General features: G+C 38.2%; 1 protein-coding gene across 5 annotated transcripts in view; it reads left to right on the forward strand.

Annotated features, from left to right (window-relative positions):
• FAM135A (family with sequence similarity 135 member A) overlaps positions 1-26651 on the forward strand; it is a 123306-nt gene that overhangs the window by 77883 nt on the left and 18772 nt on the right. For 3 of the 5 annotated variants that reach the window (XM_029224085.1, XM_029224087.1, XM_029224086.1), the window contains 9 exons: positions 582-737; positions 14608-14681; positions 16021-16175; positions 16980-18753; positions 20272-20438; positions 21557-21648; positions 22137-22234; positions 24596-24747; positions 26350-26460. In XM_029224085.1, coding sequence (XP_029079918.1) covers positions 582-737; positions 14608-14681; positions 16021-16175; positions 16980-18753; positions 20272-20438; positions 21557-21648; positions 22137-22234; positions 24596-24747; positions 26350-26460 — 2779 coding nt within the window. Of the gene's footprint in view, positions 1-581; positions 738-14607; positions 14682-16020; positions 16176-16391; positions 18754-20271; positions 20439-21556; positions 21649-22136; positions 22235-24595; positions 24748-26349; positions 26461-26651 lie in introns of those variants that run through there. The other 2 variants (XR_003793730.1, XM_029224088.1) reach the window with 2 other exon arrangements.

The raw sequence follows: 26651 nt of genomic DNA on the forward strand, positions 1-26651 counted from the left end.
ACTGTTAGAAAAGAGAAGGAAAGAAGTGTTCGACAGCTCTATGAAAGGATTCCCGCAAGCAAAATAAAATCTAGGAGCACAGGTGTGAGGGCAAAGCAGTACTTTAGAGAGTGTCTCAGTCCTTTCTGAGGAGTTACGGATCTTTTAAGTACTTTACTTAGCTGATGGGGAAAAAAATCAGATTTTAAGATTTCATCATCTTTCAAAATTTTTATAACTTTCATCATGATTTGTACATTGTGTTTAAAATTCCCAGTATTTTAGTGTTTGAATTTGATCATGTTCTATAGAATCCTGATTTGTAACTTTAGACTATGATGTTATTTCAGTAACAAGATACCTCCGGTATTGAAATATTGGTTAAATGGTCGAAAAGTGCTGTAGTAACTATCAGATAGAAAAAAACCATGGGTCAGTTGGTCTCTCTCCACACACACGTGCAAGCGCGCACACACATATGCAAGCGCACACACACCCATTTTTTAAAACTAAAAATTTGCCTTTGTATTCTCAGTAATATATATAGGTGTGTTATGGTAATTCTCAGAGAGCAGTAAAGGTTTTTTCCCTTGTCATTTCAGAAAATAGAGAATCCTGATGAACTGGCAGAACTTATAAATATGAATCTCGCACAACTTTGCTCACTTCTAATGGCTTTATGGGGACAGTTTCTGGAAGTTATAACACTACATGAAGAGCTAAGACTAGTACTAGCACAAGAGCACCATACTTTGAGGGTAAGTTTAAAAAAAGTGATGTTAGAGCATTTTAATGAGTACAGTAAGTCCCCTACATACGAATCTTCAAGTTGTGAACTTTGAAAGATGCGAACACATGTTCGCGCGTCCAGTCACGTAAGTTAGTTCACGTGTCTGGCTATGTTGTCACGTGCGTGCATCCTCTACAAGTGGTTGTGCTTTTGTGTATTTTACTGTACTGTACTGTATAGAATACAGTAGCATAGTACCTTTATTTCAAGCGTACGATGTCCAGAAGCAAGTGTAAAAGCAGTGGTGATGTAGCTGGTACTGCTAAGAAGCGCCAGCTGTTGTACTGCACTACTGTACTTTTCACGGTACTGTACTGTAAGATCAGAAATGTTTTCTTTATTTTTTGTGTTTGTTTTTTATGTATTATTTGTGTGAAAAGTACTATAAACCTATTACAGCACAGTACTATATAGCTGATTGTGTTAGCTGGGTACCTAGGCTAACCTTGTTGGACTTACGAACAAATCGGCCTTATGAACACACTCTCGGAACAGAACCCGTTCATACGTAGGAGACTTACTGTGTCGCTTTCTATTTCTCCCTTCAGATCTGTTAGTATTTGCTTAATATATTCATGTGTTCTGGTGTTGAGAACATATATATTTACAGTTGGGAACTCCCTGGCAGTCCAGTGGTTAGGACTTGGTGCTTTCACTGCAGTGGCCTGGGTTCAATGCCTTTTTAGGGAACTAAGATGCCACAAGGTGCATGGCACAGCCAAAAATAAATAAATAAATAAATAAATTAGGTCAGGTTGATTGATACGGTTGTTTAATCAATATTCTGGATTAACTTTTTTTTCCTGTATCAGTATTTTAAAGACATACCTTTATCATCCATCCTCCATAATCTCGGATGAGAAATCAGTTGTCATTTATATTGTTGTTTCCCTCCAGCTGCTGTTATAATTTTCTCCTTATCTTTGGTTTGAAGCAGTTTGACTCTGACGGTGCCTTGTTGTAGTTCTCTTTATATTGCTTGTAGTTTATATATTTTCTTTATATTTATCTAAATATATATTTATATATTTTCTTGGTATTTATCTTGTTTATTTATCTCGTGATTTGCCGAGATCCTCATATTTGCAGGGTGATATTTTTATCAAAATGTTAGCCATTAGAACTACAGAATTTTTCTGCCCCAGTTTTCTCCTCTACTTTCTCTCTCTCTCTGGCACTCTGATTTCACTTATGTTACACTATTTGATACTATTTTGTTTCTTAGTAGTTTTTCTCTGTGCTCTTCAGAGTGAATAATTTCTGTTCTTCCATCTTTGAATTCACTAACTCATTTCTGTAGTGTCTAATCTGCTCTAACTCTTCTCTAGTAAAATTTTCATTTCAGATATATACTTTTTACTTCCAAAATTTTCCTTTGGTTCTTTTCTTTTTTTAATCATTTCATTTTTCTGCTAAGGTTCCTCATCTGTTCATTCATTATGACCAGCTTCTCCCAGTCATTGGCCAGTTTATACTTATGGCTTGAAAGTACTTGCCTGAACTTCTGGTTTCTGATCCAGCTTTAAGAGGCTTGGACTTCATCACTCCCTTTCTAACAACAAGAAAAGAGCTGAACAAACCAAATATCAACACACCTTTTTAGGTCCATTAGAGAACCGAGGCCACGGGATAAACTCCTGACCTCCAAACTGGAGAGATGGCTAGCCAGTTACAGAGAATCACATCTTACCAAAGCAGAAACCAACCCATGAACAGAAGTCACCAGGAGCCAGTACCAGGAGAGCAAAACTGTAATTGATGAATTTCTGGAGGCTCAGTGTGAACAAGCTTGAGTTAATAACTCCAGGAGGGCCCAGTCTTAGGGGACACCCACACTTCTATGAGTTTTAGCTCCAGGAACCCTCCCAGGTTCACATAGTTCAAATCAGAGAAATCCCCTCATGCCGGGAGAGGGGGAAATAGCCATTTGTAAATACATCCAGAGCATTCTTTCCTTCTTAACAAGACCTTCCTCCTCAGAAACTGTCTTTCTAGAGTCCAGCTGACCTGGGGGACCCAGCTCCAGCCCTCTCTAGCCTTTCACTTGGGGGAAGGAAAATACCCAACTTATACATTATTAGGGATTCGCAAATTAAAGCAACAGTGAGATACCATGCACACCTGTAAGAATGACTAAAATTGAAAACACTGACAGCACTAAATATTGGTGAAGATGTGGAGCAACAGGAACTCTCATTCATTGCTGTTGGGGATGCAAAATGATGCAACCACTTTGGAAGACAGTTTGACAGTTTCATATAAATCTAAACATACTCTTACATAATAATCCAGCTACCGTGCTCTTTGGTATTTACCCAAATTATTTAAAAACTTAGGTCTGCACAAAAACCTGCACTCAGATATTTACAGCAACTTTTTTTTATAATTGCCAAAACTTAGATGTCCTTCATCAGGTGAATGGTTAAACAAACTGTTGTGTATTTACACGATGGAATATTTTTCAGTAATAAAAAGAAATAAGCCATCAAACCATGAAAAGACATAGAGAAACCTTAAAAGTGTATCACTGCTAAATGAAAGAAGCCAATCTGAAGAATTACCTACTATATTATTCCAATTCTGTGACATTCTGGAAAAGGAAAAACTATAAATAAATAATCAATGGTCGCCAGGGGCTCAGGGGGATTGGGAGAGAGTCTAGTGGGTGGAGCATAGGAGACTTTTAGGGCAGTAAAACTGTACTCTATGATATCGTAATGGTGGATACATGTCACTATACATTTGTCAAAGCCCATACAATTCACAACAACAAGGGTGAACTTTAATATAAACGATGGACTTTAGTTAATAATAATGTATCAATATTGGTTCGTCAGTTATAACAAATGCATCACCATAATACAAGATGTAAATAATAGGAGAAACTTGGGGGCTTGAGGTATAATTGGAACTCCCTATACTTTCTGATCAATTTTTCTGTAAACCTAAAACTGCTCTGAAAAACCTAGTCTATTAATTATTTAAAAAGAGAAAGAAAAGTACTTGCCTGCTAATTCTAACACCTAGATTATCTTGGAGTCTACTTCTACTAACTGCTTTTATCTCTTGGTTGTAAGTTACATCTTCCAGCTTCTTTGCATGTCTAGTTGATGTTCTTCAGTGCTTGAAACAGTTGCTCCTGTATCTTGTGCAGTTTTGTAAGTTGTTTTCAGTAGAGTCAATCCAATACTACTTGCTCTGTCATGGTCTAAATAGAAGTTAAATAGTGCTTTTCAACCATGGCTGTACATTAGAATCACCTAGGGAACTTTAAAACTTACCAGTGCTGAATGGGGCCCAGGCATGGGTAATTTTTAAAAAATTCTCCAAGTGATTAACAGGGTTAGGCTTTTCCCTGAATACGAGCATTCTACTAGGGGGAGTGGGAAGTGAAATCTGGCCTCTCCTCCCTGGAGGCAGGTTGTATCTGCCTGTGGAAGGAGCAGCTTTTTGTTTGTGTTTTGAATATAGTTCCCTGGGCTATACAGTAGGACCTTGTTGTTTATCTGTTCTATATATACTAGTTTGCATCTGCAAATCCCAAACTCCCACTCCTTCCCTCCCCCAACCCCCTCCCGCTTGGCAACCGCAAGTCTGTTCTCTAGTCTGTGAGTCTGTTTGTGTTTCATAGATAAGTTCATTTGTGTCCTATTTTAGATTCCACCTATAAGTTATATCATATGATATTTGTCTTTCTCTGTCTGACTTACTTCACTTAGTATGATCATCTCCAGGTCCATCCATGTTCCTGCAAATGGCATTATTTCATTCTTTTTTACAGCTGAGTAGTATTCCATTGTATATATGTACCACATCTTCTTCACGCATTCATCTGTCAGTGGACATTTAGGTTGCTTCCATGTCTTGGCTATTGTGAATAGTGCTGCAAGGAACACTGGGGTGCATGTATCCTTTTGAATTAGAGTTTTCTCCAGATATATGCACAGGAGTGGGATTGCTACATTATATGGTAGTTCTGTTTTTAGTTTTTTGAGGAATCTCCATTCTGTTCTGAAGGAGCACTTTTTTGAATTTGCCCTTTAAAGCTTCCGTATGGATCAGCAGGACCCTGGATTCTAATGTGTAGCCACTAGCTTCCCCTAACAAGGGTGGAGGGTCAGGAATTCTTATTAACTTTTACGGAGATTTTAAGATCATAACGTTTTCAAGTGTATTGATGCTTTCTGTGCTCTAGAAGAGGGAAAGAGTTAGAAATAACTTGTATAGCCATCCTTTCCCACTTAAAGGTTTCTTTACAATGATGTGTTATCTATTCAAAACATTACGCAGTTTGCATTTTTAAGAACTCATCTCTAAAACTACTTCTTCTGATATTCCTTCAGTACAACTGTATCAGTGAACCTTAATATATTAAGCTCTATCTTTTTTAACAAAGTAGAAGTACTTTCTGAGAACATATTGTTTATTTATAATATTTAGTTTGATGCCGTTTATTTCCTATTTTGCAAGGTTTAGGCAGACTCCCATTGTTAATGTAATTATTAACATAAAATGTATTATAGCTTTATGTGTATTTACAAAAAACATGCCCAGAATTTTCAAGAAATAAGTCTACCCCAAAGTGAATTTTGTTATCATCCAATATGTGCTTTCTAAAGGGCTGATTTTTTCCTTAAATTACTTTTGACCATTTTAAATGAAAACTTTCTAGTGTGCTTCATGGTTGCTTACCTTCTGAAGTAGAGTATATGGAACCTAATTTAGCCCTTTCAAAGTGACTTAGTTATCATTATGAATCTTGTGTAATGTACTCTGCTTTAATAGTACACTGGTGTCCTGTGCTCTCAAAAATGTCTGGGTAGCAGATCCTCCATTAGAGAGGCCCAAGTTATATTAATTTTTTAACTTATTTTGTCTGCTTTTTATGGGAATTTTCTAGGTTTTCTTTAAGAGGCGCCTTTGTGTTTCAGCATCAAGTTCTTATTTCCTTTGCCTAGTATACTTATGTATACTTAATGCCTATATATACTATGTATACTCTACTTCTCCTTCTCCCTTGGTTTCATTTGCTCTTTATAATGTACTGTGGATTGAGAAAACAAATAACTTAAACCAGTAGGGGTTGCATCTAACAGTAGGCATAAATCAGGTTTGTATAAAAAGAACTTAAAGAACACTTGTTCAGATAGCCTCATCCACCAGAGGGCAGACAGCAGAAGCAAGAAGCACTACAACCCTGCAGCCTGTGGAACAAAAACCACATTCACAGAAAGATAGACAAGATGAAAAGGCAGAGGGCAATGTACCAGATGAAGGAACAAGGTAAAACCCCAGAAAAACAACTAAATGAAGTGGAGATAGGCAACCTTCCAAATAAAGATTTCACAATAATGATAGTGAAGGTGATCCAGGACCTCGGAAAAAGAATGGAGGCAAAGATCGAGAAGATGCGAGAAATATTTAACAGAGACTTAGAAGAATTAAAGAATAAACACCTAGAATAATTAGAGGACAAACAAACAGAGGTGAACAATACAATAACTGAAATGAAAAATACACTAGGAGAAATCAATAGCAGAATAACTGAGGCAGAAGAACAGATAAGTGACCCGGAAGACAGAATGGTGGAATTCACTGCCGTGGAACAGAATAAAGAGAAAAGAATGAAAAGAAAAGAAGACAGCCTAAGAGACCTCTGGGACAACATTAAATGCAACAACATTGGCATTATAGGGGTCTCAGAAGGAGAAGAGAGAGAGAAAGGACCCGAGAAAATATTTGAAGAGATTATAGTCGAAAATTTCCCTAATATGGGAAAGGAAATAGCCACCCAAGTCCAGGAAGCACAGAGAGTCCCAGGCATGATAAACCCAAGGAGAAAGACACCGAGACACATAGTAATAAAATAGACAAAAATTAAAGACAAAGAAAAATTCTTGAAAGCAACAAGGGAAAAACGACAAATAACATACAAGGGAACTCCCATAAGGTTAACAGCTGATTTCTCAGCAGAAACTCTACAAGCCAGAAGGGAGTGGCGTGATATATTTAAAGTGATGAAAGGGAAGAACCTACCACCAAGATTACTCTACCCGGCAAGGATCTCATTCAGATGCGATGGAGAAATCAAAAGTTTTACAAAGGAAGCAAAAGCTAAGAGAATTCAGCACCACCAAACGAGCTCTACAACAAATGCTAAGGAACTTCTCTAAGTGGGAAACACAAGAGAAGAAAAGGACCTACAAAAACAAACCCATAACAATTAAGAAAGTGGTAATAGGAACATACATATCAATAATTACCTTAAATGTAAATGGATTAAATGCCCCAACCAAAAGACACAGGCTCGCTGAATGGATGCAAAAATAAGATGCATATATATGCTGTCTACAAGAGACCCCCTTCAGACCTAGGGACACATACAGACTGAAAGTGAGGGAATGGAAAAAGATATTCCATGCAAATGGAAATCAAAAGAAAGCTGAAGTGGCAATACTCATATCAGATAAAATAGACTTTAAAATAATGAATGTTACAAGAGACAAGGAAAGACACTACCTAATGATCAAGAGATCAATCCAAGAAGAAGATGTAACAATTATAAATATATATGCACCCATATATACATGGTGCTCCCATATATATATGGTGCTTATGTATTGAGGTGCTCCTAAACATAGGAGCACCTCAGTACATAAGGCAACTGCTAACAGCTCTGAAAGAGGAAATCAGCAGTAACACAATAATAGTAGGGGACTTTAACATCTCACTTACACCAATGGACAGATCATCCATAATGAAAATAAATAAGGAAGGACAAGCTTTAAATGACACAATAGACCAGATAGATTTAATTGATATTTATAGGGCATTCCATCCAAAAACAGCAGATTACACTTTCTTCTCAAGTGTGCACGGAACATTCTCCAGAGTAGATCACATCTTGGGTCACAAATCAAGCCTCAGTAAATTTAAGAAAATTGAAATCATATCAAGCATCTTTTCCGACCACAACGCTATAAGATTAGAAATCAATTACAGGGAAAAAAACGTAAGATACACAAACACATGGAGGCTAAACGATACGTTACTAAATAACCAAGAGATCACTGAAGAAATCGAAGAGGAAATCAAAAAATAGCTAGAGACAAATGACAATGAAAACACAATGATCCGAAATCTATGGGATGCAGCAAAAGCAGTTCTAACAGGGAAGTTTACAGCAATACAATCCTACCACAAGACACAAGAAAAATCTCAAATAAACAATCTAACCTTACACCTTAAGAAACTAGAGAAAGAAAAACAAACAAAACCCAAAGTTAGCAGAAGGAAAGAAATCATAAAGATCAGAGTAGAAATAAATGAAATAGAAACAAAGAAAACAATAGCAAAGATCGATAAAACGAAAAGCTTGTTCTTTGAGAAGATAAACAAAATTGATAAACCATTAGCCACACTCATCAAGGAAAAGAGGGAGAGGACTCAAATCAATAAAATTAGAAATCAAAAAGGAGAAGTTACAATAGACACCGCAGAAGTACAAAGCATCCTAAGAGACTACTACAGGCAACTCTATGCCAATTAAATGGACAACCTGGAAGAAATGGACAAATTCTTAGAAAGGTATAACCTTCCAAGACTGAACCAGGAAGAAATAGAAAATATGCACAGACCAATCACAAGTAATGAAATTGAAACTATGATTTAAAATCTTCCAACAAACAAAAGTCCAGGACCAGATGGCTTCACAGGTGAATTCTTTCAAACATTTAGAGAAGAGCTAACACCCATCCTTCTCAAACTCTTCCAAAATATAGCAGAGGGAGGAACACTCCCAAACTCATTCTACAAGGCCACCATCACCCTGATACCAAAAACGGACAAAGATAACTACAAAAAATGAAAATTACAGACCAGTGTCACTGATGAATATAGATGCAAAAATCCTCAACAAAATACTAGCAAACAGAATCCAACAACACATTTAAAGGATCATACACCATGATCAACTGGGATTTATCCCAGGGATGCAAGGATTCTTCAATATACGCAAATCAATCAGTGTGATACACCATATTAACAAAGTGAGGAATAAAAACCGTATGATCATCTCAGTAGTTGCAGAAAAAGCTTTTCACAAAATTCAACACCCATTTATGATAAATAGTCTCCAGAAAGTGGGTATAGAGGGAACCTACCTCAACATAATAAAGGCCATATATGACAAACCCACAGCAAACATCATTCTCAGTGGTGAAAAACTGAAAGCATTTCCTCTAAGATCAGGAAAAAGACAGGGATGTCCACTCTCGCCACTGTTATTCAGCATAGTTTTGGAAGTCCTAGCCACGGTAACCAGAGAAGAAAAAGAAATAAAAAGAATACAAATTGGAAAAGAGGAAGTAAAACTGTCACTGTTTGCAGATGACATGATACTATACATAGAGAATCCTAAAGATGCCACCAGAAAACTACTAGAGCTGATCATTGAATTTGATAAAGTTGCAGGATACAAAATTAATGCACAGAAATCTCTTGCATTCCTGCACACTGATGATGAAACATCTGAAAGAGAAATTAAGGAAACACTCCCATTTACCATTGCAACAGAAAGAATAAAATACCTAGGGAGGCAAAAGACCTGTATGCAGAAAACTATAAGATACTGATGAAAGAAATTAAAGATGATACAAACAGATGGAGAGGCATACTATGTTCTTGGTTTGGAAGAATCAATATTTTGAAAATGACTCTACTACCCAAAGCATTCTACAGGTTCAGTGCAATCCCTATCAGATTACCAATGGCAGTTTTTACAGAACTAGAACAAAAAAATCTTAAAATTTGTCTGGAGACACAAAAGACCCCCAATAGCCAAAGCAGTCTTGAGGGAAAAAAACGGAGCTGTAGGAATCAGACTCCCTGACTTCAGACTATACTACAAAGCTACAGTAATGAAGACAATATGGTACTAGCACAAAAACAGAAATATAGATCAATGGAACAGGATAGGAAGCTCAGGGATAGACCCACGCACCTATGGTCAACTAATCTATGACAAAGGAGGCAAGGATATACAATGGAGAAAAGACAGTCTCTTCAGTAAGTGGTGCTGGGAACACTGGACAGCTACATGTAAAAGCTACACTCCCTAACACCATACACAAAATTAAAATCAAAATGGATTAAAGACCTAAATGTAAGACCGGACACTATAAAACTCTCAGAGGAAAACATAGGAAGAACACTCTTTGACATGAATCACAGCAAGATCTTTTTTGATCCACCTCCTAGAGTAATGGAAATAAAAACAAAAATAAACAAATGGGACCTAATGAAACTTAGAATCTTTTGCAAAGCAAAGGAAACTACAAACAAGATGAAAAGACAACCCTCAGAACGGGAGAAAATATTTGCAAACAAATCAACAAAGGATTAATCTCCAGAATATATAAACAGCTCATGCAGCTCAATATTAAAAAAACCAAACGACCCAATCCAAAAATGGGCAGAAGACCTAAATACACATTTCTCCAAAGACATACAGATGGCCAAGAAGCACATGAAAAGCTGCTCAACATCACTAATTATTAGAGAAATGCAAATCAAAACTACAATGAGCTATTACCTCACACTGGTCAGAATGGCTGCCATCAAAAAGTCTACAAGTAATATATGCTGGAGAGGGTGTGGAGAAAAGGGAACCCTCCTACACTGTTGGTGGGAATGTAAACTGATACATCCACTAAGGAAAACAGTATGGAGGTTCCTTAAAATAGAATTACCATATGACCCAGCAATCCCACTACTTAGCATATACCCAGAGAAAACCATAATTCAAAAGGACACATGCACCTCAATGTTCATTGCAGCACTATTTAAAACAGCCAGGTCATGGAAGCAACCTAAGTGTCCATCGACAGATGAATGGATAAAGAAGATGTGGTATATATATACAATGGAATATTACCCAGCCATTAAAGGGAATGAAATAGTGCCATTTGCAGAGCCGTGGATGGACCTGGAGACTGCCATGCAGAGTGAACTAAGTCAGAAATAGAAAAACAAATATCGTACATTAACACATATATGTGGAACCTAGAAAAATGGTACAGATGAAGCAGTTCGCAGGGCAGAAATAGTGACACAGATGTAGAGAACAAATGTACGTACACCAAGCAGGGACAGTGGTGGGGCAGGGGTGTGGGATGAACTGGGAGATTGGGATTGACATGTATACACTAATAGGTATAAAACGGATAACTGATAAGAACCTGCTGTATAAAAAAATAAATTAAATTCAAAACAAGAAACATTTGTTCAGTGAACATATGTGAGGTGCCTTCTTTCTTCAAGGCAACATAGATAATATATCACATATTTGGACTCTGCACTACAGATTAGAATCTAACCTGGATGAGCATGTATAAAATTATTATAGCAAATATTATAATAGTAAGTGATTAATATATTAAATTATAATATAGTTATATTAATAACTACTTATTAAAATTATTATAGTAAGCATTGCTTAGCAATTTAAACAGCCTATTAGGGTGAACATAGATAAAGGAACATTTAACTCTTTAAAGCACTATAAACACCCATTTTGAACCCTTAAAGCCTTTTTTTTTAATGTCCTAGTTAAATTTTGAATAGTTGATATTGCCAAATAGGTGGATTCTTTAAAATTAGGGTACATACTCAAAACGTGTCTTACAGATATATATATATACCAAAGTATTAATATCTGTTACTCATATCCTGAGTTTGTAAATTTGACATATTTTTCTGTGCCTGCCTTTTGCCCAGAATTCAGCTGTGCTGCCATCAGGTGGCAGTGATGCCTTAGAGATGGCCTCACAGTGCTGCGCCAGCCTTCTTCCTCACGGGTTGCCACTGCCCAGAAATCAGGGCAGGAGAAAGTTCAGACAGAGAGCCTCGTCTGGGAGCAGACCGGAAAGGAAAGACTTTATGATAACAGGGAGTCTTAATGCAGAAGGGAAGGGATCAGTGGTTGGAGCACAAGTCTTGACACTTTTCTCAAGTCTTTATTTGAATCCCATGTGTATCACAGCCCAGCTATGTTGTCTTGCCTCACTTGTTAAATGAAGATATATCCACTTCGTAAGGTTTTTATATGGTTCAAATCAAAGAATGAAACTAAAGTGCTTAGCACAGAGCCTGGTAGGGAGGATGCTGTCCAGAAATGATGGTTCTTATTGTAGGGATCAGGGAAGGTGGGGAGGCAGGCCCAGCTGCAGCTGCAGGAATCCAGATGACTTCAGGCTGCATTTCTTTACACTTTACAGCCCTCAGGGAAAATACCTCTAACAGACAGACAGACAGGCAGGCAGGCAGATAAGTTTTCCTCATGTCTCCCTTAGTGTTGGAGAGGAAGAAGGGGCCGTCAGCAGCATTTGAAGGTGAAGACAGTTGCGTCCTTCCCACAGATGTTTCGTTGCCCCCTGTCAACTTGTCCCTCTGAAGACCTAGTCTCACCAACTCAGGGAGACAAGCTTAGGAACTTAGAAACTCAACTGGCTATAACTTGATGACGAATAAAATGTTTCTCCCATTCACTGTACATTTTTTTTTTGTTTTTTGGCTGCATTGGATCTTCATTGCTGCACGCAGGCTTTTCTCTAGTTGCGGTGAGCGGGGGCTACTCTTTGTTGCGGTGCGTGGGCTTTTCCTTGTGGTGGCTTCTCCTGTTGGGGAGCATGGGCTCTAGGCGCATGGGCTTCAGTAGTTGTGGCACGTGGGCTCAGTAGCTGTGGCTCGCGGGCTCTAGAGTGCAGGCTCAGTAGTTATGATGCACGGGCTTAGTTGCTCCGCAGCAGGTGGGATCTTCCCAGACCAGGGCTGGAACCCGTGTCCGCTGCATTGGCAGGCAGATTCTTAACCACTGCACCACCAGGGAAGCCCTGAGAAGTGTACAAATTTGTTTAATATAAGTTTTATGTGACAAGGTAGCCTTCATAAGGAAATGAAGACCCAAAGAAACAGACCTGAGTATTTTATGATAGGCTTGATGAAGAGTTGACAGTTCATGAAGGAATATGATAGGTTAAGGAGTATGAAGTAATTGTAGTAAACCGAGGGAATTTATTATTAGCAAGGCCTGTTTGTAGGCTTCTTCTTGCCATTCCTTTGTTTTGGGAGATAAGAATGGACGTTCCATTCCTCTGGGTATAGTGAGGGCACCTCTCACATGAGGGTTTTATGGCCTGTTTTAGGGGAGAAGGGTTGGTGAGGAGGTCAGGGTGACTTTCCTGCTCTTCCTTTTCTTAAATTTCTTCACCTTAAGATATTCAGTATGCCAAGGTGCCATAATTTGGGGTAGCATGTCCAGAACCCCATCACCACCAGCCTCTCCTCTCTTTTTTAAAATACAAGGGGGAGCGTACAATACATAATTTTCTGCATTTGGCTTTTAAAATATTTGACTCTTTTTTTGAATATGTTTTTTTTGGCTGCGTTGAGTCTTTGCTGCTGCCCGCAGGCTTTCTCTAGTGGTGGTGAGCGGGAGCTACTCTTCGTTGCAGTGAGTGGGCATCTCATTGCAGTGGCTTCTCTTACTGTGGAGCACGGGCTGTAGGCGTGCAGGTTTCAGTAGTTGCAGCACGCTGGCTCAGTAGTTGGGGCACATGGGCCCTAGAGCATGCGGGCTTCAGCAGTTGTGGCGCGTGGGCTCAGTAGTTGCAGCGCGAGGGCTCTAGGCCGTGTGGGCTTCAGTAGTTGTGGTGCGGGCTTGAGTAGTTGTGGCTCGCAGGCTCAGTAGTTGTGGCACATAGGCTTAGTTGCTCCGTGACATGTGGGATCTTCCCAGACCAGGGCTTGAACCCATGTCCCCTGCATTGGCAGGTGGATTCTTAACCACTGCGCCACCAGGGAAGCCCCTCATTGTACATTTAAAACCAAAGACCCCTAAGTTGTACTTCCCTTTAGAAAAAAATCTTAGGTGTAATATAATTCCAAGATATAATATCATTTCTCTCTCCTCCATGTACCCTTCAAACAAAATATCTTTTCCATCCCCTTACTGTTGCTCCAGTGCTGACAAAGCCTTTTCCTGCATAGTTAGAAATGAAAGGGTCAGAATACAAATATGATGGAAGAAATATTCAACTACATTTGACCAGTATTTACCAAGTACTTGCTTCTGTAACATACCAAGACATATTTTGGGGGGATAGCAAAGATCATCCAAAACACAGTTCCTACTCTAATGTGTTCCTGCACATTAGGAGGGGAGACAGTTCACGTATACAATTATTTTAAGAAAAAATATGGTGAATGCTACAGTGGTAATTGTAATAGCTTATATTTATAGACACTTTCCAGATTAAAAACTGCTATCAAATACATTATCTTGTTTATTCTTTGCAATAACCCCCTATGAAGAATAAGTATTAAGTGTAATTGAAAAGGAGTCATCGAGGCTCCAAGGTGAAATGCCGAAGGTCACAGAGCCAGCGAGTCCACCATCAGCTCAGCTGGTGTGTACTGGGATGCCTGGCACACAGCACCAGGGAGTGCTAGCTGATCCCACCATTCTTCTGTGCACTGGGTGCTGTTCTTGGTGTGGGGATGTAGTGGTAAATAAGACAGACAGAATCCCCATCTTCAAGGAGGATGAATGGTGGATCCATAATGTAAAACGAAATTTCTTACCTACATTCTGTTCTTCCTTTTAACTCTTGCGGTAAGTACCAAAATACAGTGCTTTGGCCACCCTGAGGAGGGAGAGTAATTCTCACAGGGATGGTTATGGAGGGCCTCGCAAAGGGGGTTTCTTTCCCTGCCACCCAGTTCCTGATTGACTTTTTAAATGTGCCATGTTATTCATACTCCCTTTTGGAATTTTCCAGGTGCGCAGATTTTCTGAGGCATTCTTTTGTTTTGAACATCCAAGAGAAGCTGCCATTGCATACCAGGAACTTCAGTGAGTAGCATAAATCCAAAATTTAAATGATTCTATTTCCTTTTACATAAGATATCATCTCAGAATTTATCAGTGACAGAATATACAATATTTACAATGAAAGAAATCAGGAGAATTTGAAGTTTAGAAAGCTCCTGTTTAGTCCAATCGCATTTAATCTTATGCATTACTTCACTAAAGACCCCGCCCTTACACAAAGAAGTGTACTGTACCGTTACCCCTCCCCACACAGATCTACCCCGCCCTTGGGAGTCCCACGCAGCCCTGGCTCCAGCCTTTCATTTGGCCGTCTTGTTGTATTTTTATCTTCACAGGTCAGAATCTCTTACATTTATCATTATGTATTACATATTTTCACAGGTAGTCTGAATGGCACTTCCTGCTGTTGTGCAAAAGATTTACAATTCAAATATCCTGAGTAGATGCCTTCCACTTTCCCTACTGAATACATTTAGATCTGGTTTTCTTTGGCTTTAAAGAATATTTTGAGGACATTATGTTGAGTGAAAGAAGTCAGACATAAAAGAGTAAAGAATATATGACTCTGTTTATATGAAGTTCTGGAACACATAAGACTAAGGTGGAGCAAGTCAGAAGAGTGGGTGTCTTGGTGTCGACTTGGGCTGGGAGTTTGCCTGCAAAGACGTGAGAGTACTCTCTGGACAGGTGGAAAATGTTCTGTATCGCGTGTCCGTTTGTCAGAATCGTGCAGCCAAGATTTGTTTGTTTCAGTGCACGTGAAGTATATGCCCCAACAGACAACTCTCAATAATCATAGGGTGTGTAGGTAGGCAGTGAGTGGAGGTACAGACAAAGCAAGGAGGGAAAACGTTTGTTGATGGGGCTTATGGTGCTGTTCTGTGTACTTTGATTTGTTTCAAATTTTCCGTAAGAGAGTTTTTTAAAAAAAACTATTTTGCATTAGAAAGTTATATACCTTTTTAAAAATAGCTGTTAATCGTATTCATCAGTCCATGTTAACTTTTTTTTTCAACATTATCATCAAATCGTTAGCAGGCATTTGAGCTTTTGGTCTTTCTCCTCTATGCTATTCTCAGCTAATTAGGATGTTCAGACATTAAGCACAGATGACTCACTTTGAAATGACATTTAAAAGTATAGAAGAGTATAATAGAAATTAAATAATTTATCAGTAAACAATAATTTTATTAGTAATTTTTGTCAACAAACCATAATTTTCATCGTACCAGTTTTTATCTCTGACCAAGGAGCTCTTTCGTAAGGAGGTTGTCTTGAGGAGGGGTGGTCCTGGAGAGACGATGAGGTGAAATTGGTGTGATTGTCTAGATTGCAGTCTGACATAAGACATGTTTTTCAGTGCTCAGAGTCACCTCCAGATGTGCACCGCTCTCAAAAACACTTCCTTCTGCAGCTGTCTCCCACCCCTGCCTATTGAGTGTAGTGAATTAGATGGAGATCTCAATTCATTACCTGTGATCTTTGAAGACAGGTATTTAGATGCAGTTACTGAAGGTAAGTGTAATCTAACTAAAATATGTAAGCTGTGTGTGTCATTTTCAGTATATTCTAATATACATAAAGCCATTCCTTAATGTGGGGCTGTTTTCCCCCCTCCAGTTTTATTTATTTTTGAGGATATTAGAAAGTTATAGTCAGAGAAAGTAGTCTTGATCATATGAGTTCTTATACCTCGTTTTAAACCTGAATTTCTTTTTCTTTGGATAAAAGACTTAGATGCACCCTGGATGGGAATTCAGAGTCTTCAGAGATCAGAGTCCAGTAGAATGGATAAATGTGAGACTGAAGAAAGCTCTCTAGCTGGACTTTCCAGCCCAGAGTTGAAAGTCAGACCTGCTGGGGCCTCCAGTTTTTGGTCTACAGAAGGTGAAAAGCAGCTAACAAAGTCTCTAAAAGGAAAGAATGAAGAATCAAATAAATCCAAGGTTAAGGTTACTAAGCTCATGAAAACAATGAAACCTGAAAACACAAAAAAATTAATAAAACAGAACTCTAAGGATTCTGTGGTTTTGGTAGGCTACAAATGTTTGAAAAGTACAGCATCAAATGATCTCTTTAAAAGCTTTGAAGGCAATCCTTCACATAGTCAGAAGGAAGGTCTGGACACCACAATATGTGGATATAATTTTGACCTAAAGACCTACATCAGACAGACAAGTCAAAAGGAAGCTAGCTATTTGCCAGCTAATACAGAGAGAACTGAACAAAAGTCTCCAGATATTGAAAATATGCAACCAGACCTGTTTGATCCTTTGAACTCTGGCAGCCTAAATCTTTGTGCAAATTTGTCCATTTCAGGTAAACTTGATATCTCCCAGGACGATAGTGAAATTGCACAAGTGGAACACAGTGTGGCATCCAGAAGTTCACCAGATGATTGCCATGATCATCAAACTGCCCCCACTTCGGGAGTTAGGACAATTGAAGTAAAGCCCTCTAATAAAGACCCTTTCAGTGGAGAGAAAATAACTGTTAAAATAGGACCTTGGACAGAGCTTCGACAAGATGAAGTATTTGTGGACAGTTTACAACTACCCAACTTTGAGTCCTTAGAATCTAACGGTAAATCTAAATCTATAGAACTAACACTTGAAAAGGAAGCTTTGCAGGAAGCAAAGTGTCGTTCTGTTGGAGAATCATTAGCTAAGCCAAGAAGTAATCAACCTGCTTCTTCTACAAGAGAATATCATGCTGTAGTGAGTGGAGACACAATTAAGTTACCAGATATTAGTGCCACGTGTGCCTCGTCTCGGTTCTCAGATTCAGGTGTGGAAAGTGAACCAAGCTCTGTTGCAACACATCCAAACCCTGACCTAGTCTTTGAAACTGTACAAGGCCAAGGTCTTTCCAATAACGAAAGGTTATTTCCTCAGCTTTTGATGAAGCCGGATCATAATGTAAAGTTTTCAGTAGGCAGCCACTGTACTGAGAGCACAAGTGCTTTCAGTGAGATCCAGTCATCCTTAACGTCCATAAACTCTCTGCCTTCTGACGATGAGCTGTCACCTGATGAAAATCCTAAGAAATCTGTTGTACCTGAATGCCACCTAAGCGATAGCAGAACCGTGTTGAATCTAGGAACAATTGATGTGCCAAAATGTGACGATAGGAAAAAGTCAAATATTATCTTGCAACAGCAGAGTGTCGTGTTTTCAGGGCATTTGGACAATGAAATGATAGCAATACATTCCTTAAATTCAAGCACTAAAGACCCTTTACAATTTGTTTTTTCAGACGAAGGTACTTCCAGTGATGTGAAAAGTAGTTGCAGCTCCAAACCTAACTTGGACACTTCATGTAAAGACTCCCAGAGCCCTGATAAATCTAGTGACCCTGCAGGGACCGCAGTTCCGTTAAGTTCAGGACTGGTTTGTTCAGGCACCCCTTGTGTCGTTTCAGGTTCCATTTCTACCAGGACAGACGTCAGTGAAGATAGGACTGTGAAAAGAAAAAATAGCGATGCATTAAATCTCAAACAAATGTATTCAGAAGCCCCTACGGTTAAAGATGAAACGCACCTGGGTACAGGTGACCCTTTTTCAGCCAGTCCTGATATGGTAAAGCAAGGGCTTGTGGAAAATTATTTTGGCTGTCAGAGCAGTACAGATACTTCTGACACGTGTACTATTAGCTACAGCAATTCAGTTAGCCCTCAGAAGGAAGCTTCTGACAAAGAAATTAGTCACCTTCAGCAGGACCAGGATAAAGAGGAGGAGGAAGAAGAGCAGGACCAGCAAATGGTTCAAAACGGGTATCATGGGGAGACAGATGACCCCGCCCCGGGTGGGGCGGCACGTGCTCACTGGGCAGACCGAGGCGCCCCAGGAGGAGAAGGGTCTATCAAATCCGGAAGGATTAGCACTGACCATCTGAGGGATGGTATAACCGTGCCTACTGTCTGTACCTCCGGCTGTCTGTCCTTCCCATCTGCACCACGAGAGTCTCCTTGCAGTGTTAAGTATTCTTCTAAGAGTAAATGTGATGCCATTACAAAGCAGCCAAGCAGCGCTTCTTACAACTTCACCTCATCACTGTCCTGGTATGAAAATTCACCAAAACCTCAAATACAAGCGTAAGTAATGGAGCACAATAGCACGTGCTACTAAAGAGAGAGAGAGAGAGAGAGAACATATATGTATATTTCTCCAGTAACATACATATTTCACGTTCTCTGGTTTCTGTAATACAGAAAGTGCTTCTTCGATTAGCTGTCTGAAATGGAGCAGTGAACTCACTATGCTCTTTGACGGACAGACCTGCAGTTCCCAGTATGATTGTCCTGTTCTGTAGGCTCGACTTGGCCTGATACAGATTTTCCATTGGTAACTTTATGGTAGAAGTATGGAATAATTGAGACTAAAACCCTTTTTTTCCCATCAATACCTCATCTCTCCCCTGGTTAACTCCCAGACAAAAGTTAGGTTTTATATCTAGCAAATAAGGACAATGTTAGATAATTGCTAGAAACTTCCTAAAGCCTACCAGACTTAGATTGCCCCAGCTAAGTCAGTGTTTCCAGAATTGGGATTTCATGGACCCGTAAAAAAAAATCCAGAAAATTTTGAGCATGACATAGGTTTACTAGCATGGCACTGGTTTTCTACTACCTTATTCCAGATGGAATTATAATCCCTGGAATAAAATGTCTGGGCATATCTACTGTAGGTTTTTTAAGTTCCCAGATCATTCTGATGTATACACATAAGTAAGACCTATGGTGCCCACACCTAGTGAACCCAGCAAGGTGAGAACAGCCCATTGAAGACTTGTAATGTGCTGGGAAGCTGAAGGTTGCATCACCTCCTGGGTACCTCAGACTCTTCTGAGTCATTAGTGCAAGCAGTGGTCTGTATTCTTCACCCAGTGTGTCCCGCTCAGTTTAGTGTTCATCAGCTTCTTGGAGTTTTACTTTTATCAGTCCAAATGATCTAATGTTACGATAGTTAATAATCTTTGATGTTCTCAGTCCCCAAGTTGATTAGAAATGTCACTTATTCTATCAGTAAATGAGTGTATGCCACCAATTTTAATCACATCCCCCTCTTAGTTCTGTTCGTTCTTATTGGTATTTTTAGAGAAAAATACAAATAACCTCATCTACTAAATACTATACCTGCCATTCTCACTGCTACACTGTGTAGAATATCTCCTTCTTTGCCTTTTATATAAGATTAAAAAGGAGCAAAGAGGGTAAGATTTGATCACAGGGTCAGCATCAGACTGTCCTCTGTGCAGTAGTTCTCCCGCCTTTTCTATGTATACAGTATAAAATTCAGTAAAAAGCATAACTCCATTCCCAGTGTTTTATTAGTGGATTTCAAGTTTAAAAGAATATTTTTAAGTGATGTCAGGCTTTAAATACTCATTGTATTTGATCAGAATATGTACTAAAAAATAGTAAAAAAAAAAAAAAAAGTACTCTTTGATTTCTAAATCATTTAGGTGAGCCCACATATTTTCATTATTTTAAAATCAAATATTTCTGGGTTTCCTCTTCTGCAGTTCTCTAAATGCAGCAGATTACCTTTTGGGTTCTAAAAACTGAATATAATACTTAGTAACGAATGTCTTTTACACTGTTTTGCTTCAGCTTCCTTCAGGCGAAAGAAGAATTGAAGCACCTTAAGCTCCCCGGGTTCATGTACAGCGATGTCCCTCTTCTGGCGTCCTCAGTGCCCTATTTCTGTGTGGAAGAGGAGGAAGAGGGTTGTTCCGAAGGCGGAGTCCATCTCATTGTGTGTGTGCACGGCCTGGACGGTACGTAACGTCTGCACGTGTGACCCGTAGCATCTCAATCTTTTCTTTTCCTGGTAGATCTCATTTAGTTTTATTTTAATCTTTGACCTGAAAAAAGATTTCTGAATTGCTGATGTTAATTAAATCTTAAATACTCTCTGAAACAGAGATGTGCTTAATTTTGCTGAGTATAATATTAGATTTCTTTGTAAAGTAAATTTTCCATGGAATTGACATCCACACGCCAACATTTTATTTATTTTAACTTCGGATTTTTCTGTCTTCTCTCTTTTTATTATTTTTGTCAGCTGTCACCTCGTGGCAATCATTTTGTCTCCCTTTGATCATCTTTCTGCTTCCCTTTTAGCTTGCTGCTTTAAACCTTATGGACAAGAAAAATCAATACCTAAGAATTAAAGATTCACTGATTAATCAGGGTATAACTTAAGTTCTTAATACCTTGTTTCACTGCTGTGGTTTTGTGACAGCTGTTTTGGTTACTCAACAGCCTATTTTTCTTGGTTAGGAGCTATGTTAGAAGACACCAAATATCTCTGGACTAGCAGACTATTACTGTGTTATAAGGTGATTCTGTAGCAACAAATTGACAAAAGATTTTATGGATTATAAAAATGCTAAACACAGGTCTGAGCTAGTAAATTCTTATGAAATTGGAGATTTTTCTTTAAGAAAAACAAAACCGTGACTCAAGGAATAAAAGATCTCTAATACTAACCTCTTTCCCCCCACTAATAAAATTTTCAAAGAATTATCCTCCAAGAAAGGCTTCTTGGCCCAGTAGAATCTCTGGTAAATTCCTCTTTGAAATCTTCAAGAAACACACTATCCCATGTTATAGGGAGGAAGACAGACACACTGCTGGGGGGGCGGGGGGCGGGGGCGAGCGCATCAATGCGACCAGACCTCTGAAGAGACAGGCTGTTGGAGGCCATTGCCAGCTGATGGAAATCTGCTGTGAAATAGACACTGAGGATTCTGGTTCCCAGGGCCTTGTCTCTTCACAGCTGGCATAGGCCTACGCTTGTCCCCAAGAAGTGTAACAGAGTATGAGGGTGCGCATTGTACCTTTTGCTTTATCTCTTCCCTTAGGTATAACTTTGATTTTCTTCATTTTCTAGGTAACAGTGCAGATCTCCGGTTAGTAAAAACTTACATTGAACTTGGACTGCCTGGGGAAAGAATTGATTTTCTTATGTCTGAGAGAAATCAGGTACAGATAGCTGTGTTTTCAGTGGAAGCACACATTTTTCTACCAGTTTCTACCTAAATATTTGCTGACTACAAAATGCCTGTGGTAGTAGATATAATTTTTCTGACTTCTGTGAAGTTTAACAATTAATGCGTAGCCTAAGGAAGTAGAAGTGATTTACGAGCTTTTTACATGTGTAAAATTCCTAGAATTTCACATTCTGTGCAAATATTTTAATTAAACCATTATAAATAACCTTATGTTCAGTGTTGATAGTGGACTAAACGATTACCTAAATGAAGTGTTAAGAACAGTGAGCCTTTTTTTTCCCCTAGAAATTCACTACTTGTTCATTTTAATATAATGAATATCACATTCACTAACTTCTTTAAAAACCACTGGTCTTTAACCATATTTTCAATACCTAAATTAAAAATAATGTTTATATTCAGTGTTTTATGTAATTACACATATTCAGTATATAACGTATCTATTTCGCTTTTGTTTAGAATGATACTTTCGCTGATTTTGATAGCATGACTGATCGCCTTCTGGACGAGATAATACAATATATTCAGATATATAGTCTAACAGTCTCAAAAATAAGGTAACTTCTATAATATTATATAAATTGTTTTTATATCTTTATGAATTATAAAAAAAATCACACAGAATTTCTGGTAATTTTGTTGTCCTATTCTGAAATATAGGATACTGCAACTCTAATTTAAAGAGAATAAAAATAAAAAGATTTTAGGGAAAGACCACATATTATATAATCCTGCTTATATGAATTGTCCAGAATTGGCAAAATTATAGAGATAGAGGTAGATCAGTGACTGCTTAGGGCTGGGGGAGAGGGGAGATAGTGGGGGGCTGGGGGGCGGTGATAGCTAAAGAATGTAGGGTTGGACTTCCCTGGTGGTGCAGTGGTTAAGCATCCGCCTGCCGATGCAGCGGACACGGGTTCGAGCCCTGGTCCGGGAAGATCCCACATGCCACGGAGCAACTAAGCCTGTGCACAACTACTAAGCCTGCGCTCTAGAGCCCACGAACCGCAACTATCGAGTCCGCCTGCCACAACTACTGAAGCCTGCGTGCCTAGAGCCCATGCTCCGCAACAAGAGAAGCCACCGCAATGAGAAGCCCGCGCACCGCAACAAGGAGTAGGCCCCCCCCCCCCACTCTCCACAACTAGAGAAAGCCTGCGCGCAGCAACGAAGACCCAGCACGGCCAAAAATAAATAAATAAATAAAATTATTTTTTTAAAAAAAAAGAATGTAGGGTTTCTTTTTAAGGTGGTGAAATATTCTAAAATTTCTTGTAGTGATGGCTGCACTACTCCGTAAATACACTAGAAAGCGTTGAGTTGTACTCCTTAAACGGCTGAATTGTATGGTATGTGAATGATATCTCAGTAAAGCTGTTACCAAAAAGGAAGGTTATGGGGAAATGGATATATATTAAAAAAATGAAACTGTAAAAATACTTTCAACATGTCATGACTATACTTTGAGAGTCAGCTCTCCACAAGCAGGAGATGATGATCAAATCAACATGTCTTATTATTTAATCACAGATGTTGTGAATAGACATGGGGGAGAGAAAAGCATTTGTTTCTTCTAGTCCGGTAAGAATTAAAGAAAAAGTCAAAACTAATCTTCCTGCCTCAAAAAGAGAAGAGTAAACTGATGAGTTTCATATCCCAGCTGGGTTAGAGGAGGAAGCTGGCTCTTTATACTCTAGGCTTTTGTAGAGTTTGCTTCCTCTTGGAGGTACAGAGTAGGGACAGAGAACAGAGAGAGCAGGTTTTCATTTGAAGTCACTGTTTAAAAACAGATTTCTGTTAAAATGTGGTGGGAGATGCAAGTATGTGGAGGGTGGAGAGAGATTGTTTTCTTGTTCTAGTCATTCTCATTTATGGATTTTTCATCTGTTTACTAAATTTTCTATAGTCATCTTGTATTCCTTTTATTAATTTGTTATTTTATGATGAGAAAATAAGTCTATTTTTTCAGTTCTTTTATTCATCCACAAAAGTATGCCCTCTTCTAGATTAGATGGTCAGTTATAATCAACCATTGTCCAAAAGCTTGATTTGGTTGAATGAGGACTGTTTGTTATCAAACTTTACTTCACAGCTTCAGGAAGTTTGCAGCTTCTCACTAGTTATGTCTGTAAACTAGTTATATCTGTAAACCACTTTTAAGACAGCTTTCAGCCTTTCTTCTTTCACTGTTAATTGTCCCGAGGGATTCATATACTGTCTATCGTAAAATAATGGTAGGCAAAAAGGCTCTTTTGATTTAAACTATTCCTTAATAAAGGTGAAAAGCTTTATAAGTATTAGTTATTCTTTTGGTATAATTTTAGACTTACTGTCAGAAATTGCACATTTTTTTTCCTGTGGCTTGAAAGTACTTAGTCAGAGAACTCCCCACCTTGGAGTGTGGACCAGAGAATAAGAGAAATGGGGATATAATGTCTCCTAAATCATGCTTATACGTATAACTTCATTATTTTGTTTTAAATCGTGACTTGACAGGTAAATAATTGATGTGTGTACCTAAAGATGCAAATTTATCATCTAGTCAATGTATTAGCGCTTTTAAAATGTATTTCTTTCTAAGTATTTACGAACTAGGAGTAAAAATTTTCTGGTAAGTAGTATCCTATTTCTATAGAGTAAGTATATAAAGTCTATAATAATAGGAGTTTTCTGATAAGTAGTATCCTATTTCTATAGTAAGTATGCAAACTCTATAATAATAGGAATTTTCTGCTACATTCTCACATTTTTTGCTTCAAAATGTAAGTTATGTCATTTCAGAGTATCAAACCATAGTTTTAAAACATATTAGAACATTGTAAATGCTTAGTATTTTCACATCTGTGTACAGTGATAGCAGCTTTTATTTTTTTTTAAACTAATACTATGGGAGAAATGTCATTTTGTTTCTCTTATAGCTTTATTGGACATTCGTTGGGCAATTTAATAATCCGTTCAGTGCTTACAAGGCCACGGTTTAAATATTACCTTGACAAACTTCATACCTTTCTATCACTTTCTGGACCTCACCTTGGTACGCTCTACAACAGCAGTGCTCTTGTTAATACAGGTAAGAAGTTTTATTGTCCAGTACAAAAATTATGGCGTGGAGAGAAGATTTAAATACAAATTTAATATTTTCTGGTGTTTATTTTAGAGCAGATTTGTCATGTACTTGGAATTTCATGAAACAAAAGATGTATCTATTTTTCTATTTTGTCATGCACGTGAAATAAGCTGACAAAACTCATTTCAGAAAATGATGTCATATTGAGATATTTGTCAAGTCACAAGAGCATTTTTTCCCTTTTTATCATTAAACTGTTTAAATATTTTCAGTAAATGTTAGTCTTATAAACAGGCTATTTTGTTGTTCCATTAGTTGAGCAGATAACAAATACCTATGCTTAATACATTTTAAAGTTATAAAATGTTTTATATAGAACATTAACTCTGATTTTGGTTTGATAGTGATAAAGGGATATTATGAGAAAATAAATTCTAAACTTTTAAAAGAAATTAAAGTAAAAATTAAGACCCCAATTTTGATTAGAATAAATATGCTCATTAAGAAGGATCTGATACTTGATTTGCCCTTTATTTGGCTTTGTTTTTCCCTTAGAATTTTAAAATGGCTTTTATAATTTAGTCAATTGATTCCCATTGTAAGAATTAGATTTCATTCTGACTCTTTTTCACCGAGCCTTGAAACTCTTATTTCCATTTTCTCTTCTACTTCTTTCATTGACAAATAAACCATACCATTTTCCTTTGTATCCCATTTCAAATGGTGGTATTCAAAATCTAGCTAGTTGTAGATTTTTACAGTTTCAAAAAGAGGGCTTGAGAAAAATGAAATCCGTAAATAGTACAAAATAGAACCCAGTATGAATCGGATGCAGTACTTTGAATTTCTTTCTTTTGAATTTCTTTCTTCACTAAGTTTTTCCCCAGGTAGACTTTCAGTTGGCAGCTTTAATCAGTTAAAGGGTTTTTTCCCTCTTTTCCTCCCCTGTTCACCTCAGTAATAGAATCAACAAAAGTAGAAATGAGTAGTCTACAATCTTGAAAACCAGCTACAGAGTGATTGAGGTTTCACTTAAGCGGAAGATGCACTTAAATACGGGTAACTGGTAATATAAAGAAATACAATTAAATATGACACTGAAATTATATTCGGCTGTTACTAGAAAACATTATCCAGTTGCTCATCCTTAGAGTTGGTCCTTATCCAGTTAGTCTCCCATGACTGACCTGTGATTGTCTGTAAAGGCGCCGTGCTCAGGCATGTGGATCTACTAGTGTGTTTAAAGTTTACTCCCCCTCTGCTTCATTATAATTTGAACAAGTATATCTAAAGGTGTAATTTTCCCAAATGTGTTCTTCATAGACCATTACCTATTTCATTACCTAATGAACTAGAAATAAATAACAAGCCCTCTGTCAACCACCGTTAACCCATCGTTAACCTCTGTGTGTCTGTGTGTTTATATTTGTTATCAGAAAATGGAAATATTTTGCAAATATATTTTTTATTCGCCAACAAAATGCTAATTTGGGAGATATATTTTGAAGTGAAATATACATATTAGAATGAATAACGTTGGCATATGGTACTATGTATTTCCGGTTTATAACTCTCACATATCACATACCATTTATAACTCTCTAGGTCTGTGGTTTATGCAGAAATGGAAAAAATCAGGTTCTCTTTTGCAACTGACATGTCGAGATCATTCAGACCCTCGCCAGACTTTCTTATACAAGCTTAGTAATAAAGCTGGTAAGTATATAGAAACAGTTTTGAAAACACTCACTTGAAAACCTTTTTTAAAATAAACCTTTGGGCTTCCCTGGTGGCGCAGTGGTTGAGAGTCCGCCTGCCGGTGCAGGGGACACGGGTTCGTGCCCCAGTCCGGGAAGGTCCCACATGCCGCGGAGCGGCTGGGCCCGTGAGCCATGGCCGCTGAGCCT

The sequence above is a fragment of the Monodon monoceros genome, unplaced genomic scaffold (assembly GCF_005190385.1).
Source record: "Monodon monoceros isolate NGI ecotype Baffin Bay Population unplaced genomic scaffold, NGI_Narwhal_1 Super_Scaffold_15, whole genome shotgun sequence".
Lineage (NCBI taxonomy): Eukaryota > Metazoa > Chordata > Mammalia > Artiodactyla > Monodontidae > Monodon > Monodon monoceros.